This window comes from Phoenix dactylifera, chromosome 11, assembly GCF_051530095.1.
Source record: "Phoenix dactylifera cultivar Ajwa chromosome 11, Ajwa_hap1_PhDact_Kaust_v1.1, whole genome shotgun sequence".
Lineage (NCBI taxonomy): Eukaryota > Viridiplantae > Streptophyta > Magnoliopsida > Arecales > Arecaceae > Phoenix > Phoenix dactylifera.
The window spans coordinates 23468055-23474054 of NC_143200.1; the positions used below are offsets into that span (position 1 = coordinate 23468055).

The window sequence follows — 6000 nt, forward strand, 5'->3', positions numbered from 1 at the left end:
CGTAAATGTGAACTGTTGACCACGATACTCACTACAACTATGAATAGCTTTTTTCAGAAACCGGCAAAACCATTCCCAATTTTCATCACTTTCTATATCTACAACACCATAAGCTATAGGAAACATATCATCATTTCCATCTTTGGAAGTGGCTCCAAGCAGTGCACCTCCATCCTTATGCTTTATAAATGTGCCATCCATAAAAATCAGAGGACGACATCCTTTTATGAAACCCATTAGTGAAGCATGAAAACAAATGAATAGACGTCTGAATCGACCTTCAATTGTTTCATACTCTGCAATGCTGTCGGGGTTGGTCCGAAGAATGGCATCGCAATACCAGCGAATCCGTTCATAAGATAGCCGGCTATTACCATAAAGATCCATCATACCACCTTCTTACCATGCCAAGCTTGATGATACGGCAATTCAACACCATATTGTCGACGAATATCCTTTACAATATCACTCGCTTATATAACGGCATATCTTGAAGTTGATCTTTAACAATTTTCGAAACCCAACGTTTTGAAGCCTTTGAATGAGACCGCACTTGCAATCCTCCTCCACATGTGTGGTTACAGTACATTTTTTTAATTGCAAACTTTTCACCATTCCCAAGGTGAGAAGTATGAATACGTCATTCGCAACCATCATAAACACATTCTACAGTAACTCGATCACGATCGTTCTTCACGAAGACAAAATCCCTGCAATTTGCAATGCAATAGTTGCGAATGGTGTCACGTAGAGTTTCCACATTCATGAACTCCTGACCAACACCCTCTATACTATTTTTCCAATCATCCAACGAATTTTTTTGACTTGCTTCCTCTTTAATTGCGGCTCTTGTTTCTTCAACAAATTCACCAAAATTACTTGAGCTACCCTTCGAAAATTTTTTTCCTCTCGAACTAATTTCAGGACAATGGGATGAGCCACTGTTCATACAATATGATAAACATTATTTTAGCAAACTTACTAAAATCCGTTGCACAAACCAAAATTTTAAAAACGGAATACCTCTCAATTACCACAGCAGCACCTTCGATCAAGGTTGGAGAATGAGTAACAACCATCTCGATCACCTTGGCATTTAAGTTGACGTGTATTTGTTGCATGTTACGAACATCCTTATCGCTCATGAGCGTAACAAGTATTTTAGACTTGTTTGGAATATAAAACTTAACTTCTATCATTGTAGAAGATAAATGTCTCCACCTTTCAACTATTTCCTTAAAGATTTGATCAAGAATTATGTCCTTTGAGATGGAAATAATCACAGCTTCGCTACCATAACAACAAATGGCCATAAAAATAGAGCTAGTAGTATCTTCCGAAGCCATGACAATGGAAAAAAGAGGAGGCAATGAATAAATAATTCCGAATTGCAAACAGACTTAGAAATATAGTGAAGCAGACTCTCACTACACAGAGAAAGAGGGACTATCAGCGTTCTCTCAAACAGGGAACATGTAAAGAGTAAGAGGGAGTCTCAACGTTTTTAGGTCAACACAAAGGCTCGACATGCTCTCTCCCTATCCATCTAGCATCCATCCTAATGGGTGCCTGTCTCTTCCCAGACCAAACAATCTCCATTTGCAAAGACAAAACAGAGAAGAACAGAAAAGAACGGAGACAAAACGCATACCCTGTTGCGGCCTATTTTTTCACCTTTTTTCTCGTCTCAAAATATTCCTCCAAAGCCATCTTCGGTAAACATCTTCTGTGGGATCACCAGGGGCATCCACGCTTAAGGGCTGCAAGTGGAATTTTTACTTGGGAGCATCTTCGGTAGACAAAAACAAAGTGTCTTCCGGTTAGAAAACAGAATACGGTACCTATTTTTTTCCCGCTTCCGGTAACATGGGGGTACTTAAGTAACCTGGGGGCACTTTGGATACTATATTTTAAAGGAAACAGTAACTTAGAGACCGGAAATTAAAGATCCATGAAGCGGTGGACCGGAAATTTTTTTTGGGTCAACCGGAACCCCTTGTTACATTGAGTCTTTAGAGGGATGGAAAAGTAATTTTCGGTAAAAAAAAAAAAAAATCATCAGTAGCTGTCCGCTCAACAAACTCCTGTAGGCGGAGACGAATGCCGACTTCGTGTATATGAGTTCTGGAAGCAGGGCCGGTTGTCTTAGATTAATTTCCCAACAATTTGGTCGGTCCGTCCCCGGCGATGATTGGCTTTCTCCGCCGATTCCGCGGCCCAGTTACAGCCTCCCACCTCCCCGCCGGTCTCCTCCCCAAAACCCTGGTGTCCGCCGCCGCTGCTTCGAAGCCTTCCGTCGCCGTATTCTGGGACCTCGACAACAAGCCCCCCAACTCCATCCCCCCCTACGACGCCGCCGTCCGCCTCAAGCTCGCCGTCTCCTCCCTCGGCCCCGTTCGCTTCTGCGTCGCCTACGCCAACCACCACGCCTTCCGCCACGTCCCAACCCCCGTCCGCGCCGCCCGCGCCGCGCGCCGCGCCCGCGACCGCCGGGAGGCCTCCCACCCTTCGCCGGAACCCTATCCCTGCCGCATCTGCGGGCGGAACTTCTTCGCTCGCGCCAAGCTCGTCGACCACTTCCACCAGATCCACGAGCGCGAGCAAGCCAAGCGCCTCCACCGCCTCGACTCCGCCCGCGGCGGCCGCCGGGTGCGGCTGGCGGCGCAGCTCGCTCTCAAGATGGAGAAGTACGAGAAGGCTTCGAGGGAACTGCTGGTCCCCCGGGTCGGGTACGGCCTCGCCGACGAGCTCCGGCGGGCCGGGGTGGTGGTCCGGACCGTTGAGGACCGGCCGGAGGCGGCTGACCGGGCTCTTCGGGAGCACATTGTGGACACCATGGACCGCGGAAAAATCGGGTGTTTGGTGTTGGTCTCCGATGATTCGGGGTTCCTCGGAGTGCTGAAGGAGGCGAGGATGAGGTGTTTGAAGACGGTGGTGGTGGGGGACGAGGGGGACGGGGCGCTCAAGAGGTGCGCCGATGCTAATTTTTCTTGGAAGGATGTGATTTCGGGGAAGGCGAGGAAGGAAGCGGCGTCGGCGGTGGGAAAATGGAAGGATAAGGAGCTGTTGAAGAGGTTGGAGTGGACGTATGACTCGGATTTGAAGGAAATTGAGGATGTTTTCGAGGGAGAGAGCGAGGACGGAGATGATGAAGATGGAAGATTTGGGTTGGTGGGGAATAGGTGGTCGAAAGATTCTAAACCTTGGTGGAAATTAGACTCAGATTCTTGCGATTCGAATTTGAGGTAACAACCTTAGTATCAGTTTGGACATTGCCTTTGAAGAGAGTGCAGCTTCAAGGAATCACAAGAATTGCTGTTCTTTGAAGAAAACTGATCATTTGTTCCAATGAGCCCTGAATTGATATACTGAGAAGCTTGAGAAAGCTGCAAATATCTGATACTCTGTTTCATCTTGCTTCATGAGGATTCGCCTACTGGAATGATGAGTCTGGGCAGCATTTGTGTTTATATCGTACTCCTATTTTGTCAAGTTTCTGGGAATAGGGTAACTATTTCTATATGAAATGTGCTTCAATGAGCTGTAAGATAAAAATGAGCTTATTTCACATAGCTTTGTATAAAAATTTACTTGAGGCTTCAATGAGCTATGTTTATTGCATAGTTTGTTATATACTGTTCTCCCACTTCTTCATATTATTTCCTATATAGTGCTACTAAATTATCTAGAATATTGTTAGACTTGGCTTGGGGTCACAAAGCTATTCAGATAATCATTTACTTGGCAGCTGAATTGAAGAACAAAAAATAAAAGCATTGACATAGAATATTGTTTGAAATGAATCTTGGTGGCGGTATTCAAGTGAATACTCTCTCTCTCTCTCTCTCTCTCTCTCTCTCTCTCTCATGTTCAACGAGCTGAATTCAAGTAAGGATTTATGATTTATGTGGTTGGTCTAGATCATAAAATATTTGCAAACTTGAGTTGAGTACTTTTGGGGATTTGCTCCTCATTCTCAATGGTCAACCTGTATATGTGACAACATGACAGTGACATTGGCATAGTTGAAAAACATGGTTAACATGAAGCTTTCCAACATTGATATTTCTCATATTGTTGCATATATCATCATTTTTAAGGCAATGCTCTGTCTAGTGACACATCATTTCTTAAGCACTGAACCCCCTGTTTTTTTCCATGCGTGTAGCTTAGACAAACTATTCTTGCCTGATTTTTTTTCCTTTAAAAAATGAAACATATTTTGTTGTGATGTGAATTATTTCATATGGTGTTGTTTCTCCATGAATTTTAAACCTTAGCAGCGTGTTACAGTGCTGAAGTACATTGTATATCTAATTGTATGTGATTAGAAAAGATTAAAGCATTGATTAGATTGGCTGTGCATATGAACATGCTGAAGTAATAATGACAAACTCTATATGGCTAGACTTGCCCTGCCAGATCATTCTGTGGCCTGGATGATTTATGTAAAGACAACTTCTTTGATGGTTTTCCTGTATTGTGAAACCTAAACATAATGAAAGTAATATGATAACAGTTCTGACATGTATAATACGGCACACTCATTGAAGAAATAGAAGAAATTATAGTGTGATATAAGAGAATGGTTTGTGTATTAGAAAACCCAAATAAGCATTTGATCCAAGGATGAAGATGTAAAATGTATATGAGAAGGAAATCAAGGGATTTACACCATGCATATGCTAATCACAAATGACAACCCTGTAAGATTTCTTTCAGGGAGGCAAGCTCTTGGAGTTCCATATATCTAATTTCTGAAAAAAGTTAGGTCCTGCACCACTTTCTCACCTCATATTTTAAACCAATATTATACCATCTCTTGGAGCAATAAGAGGTCTCAGGAAAGCAACCTCAATGATTGTTCAAACACCCAGTGCCGCCCTTCTGCACCTTGAACCCAATCCCCACATGAAACGCATTCCAAGTTTCTAAGTAGACCTCCAAAGTGGGGACATTGTTGTAATAAGTATGGTAAATTCATGCCATCATAATTGATTGGGATGGGACTATAGCTAGAGTGCGAGTTTGTAACAGCCTCCTGTGGTTGGGATGGTGACAGGTTTCAATCTAGATGCTTCTCAGGTTTCGAATGTCATAATTGTTAAATCCGGTGGGTTGTCCCTAGGGACGCAGATAATCTGTTCCAACTGTGACTTTCCATCTGCAGATCTTTTGTTGCTATGATGAGGATTCTTACATATGTGCATGAGCTGCGTCGCCTGGTTCAATATACCACCACCTGGGTTGTCATGTTGAATGATGTTTGAAGGTGAAAAATAGTCTTTTTTGAAAAGCATCATTGTACTGAGATGTACATTGATGGGTCAGGAGTCTTTGTATGTTTTCTGTCTGTCTGCGTGTGCCATCCTATAGGCCAAAACAGTAGATCAGCTTGGTAGAAATGCTAGTGCCCTTGTACTCTATTACCTTCTATACGTCTTAGTAGCTTTGAACAGTTCATAGTCTTCCATTTTGATTAATGATGTATCTATTGGAACAAAAAGTAATCTAAAACGCAATCTAGTTTTAGTGCTTCAGTTGATTTTGTTTTTTTTGTTTTTTGATGATCTTGAGCTACTTCAGTTAGATTTCTGTAGAAACTGAATGAAACGAACTGGTGCAATTATATTGGAAAGATTTCTTCCTTTTTTGGTGGTGCTGGTCATAAAATTTGGTCTTTGGGAAGCATTTCTGCAAGATTCGTTTCAGATTTTAAGAGTGCTTAAAAAGTGTTGGAATGATTCGGGTGGTGGAATCCTAGAATTTTAGGAAAAAAGTAGCTGTTTTAATCAATTTTTGTGTCAGTGTAAAATGAGTTCAAACTAAATGGGATTTTGTTCTGTTATATTTTATGAAGTCCCCAAACTGTGGAATTGACTTTGACCTGTAGAAGTGGCAAGTGTATGATGGCTCAATCTCTCTCTCTCTCTCTCTCTCTCTCTCTCTCTCTCTCTCTCTCTTCTACAGAGAAATGGAATACAATTTGTTGGTTTGTTT

At 42.5% G+C, this 6000-nt stretch overlaps 1 protein-coding gene across 1 annotated transcript; it reads left to right on the forward strand.

The window, feature by feature from the left end:
* Positions 1–2117: 2117 nt before the first annotated feature.
* Positions 2118–3631, forward strand: LOC103710014 (zinc finger (C2H2 type) family protein). The gene has a single exon (XM_008795579.5). The coding sequence runs from the start codon at positions 2188–2190 to the stop codon at positions 3247–3249; it is 1062 nt and encodes a 353-aa protein (XP_008793801.1). The 5' UTR covers positions 2118–2187; the 3' UTR covers positions 3250–3631.
* Positions 3632–6000: the final 2369 nt, after the last annotated feature.

Excerpts from the sequence above, each read along its gene's own strand:
- LOC103710014 (XM_008795579.5), top strand. The coding sequence starts at position 2,188 with ATGATTGGCTTTCTCCGCCGATTCCGCGGCCCAGTTACAGCCTCCCAC.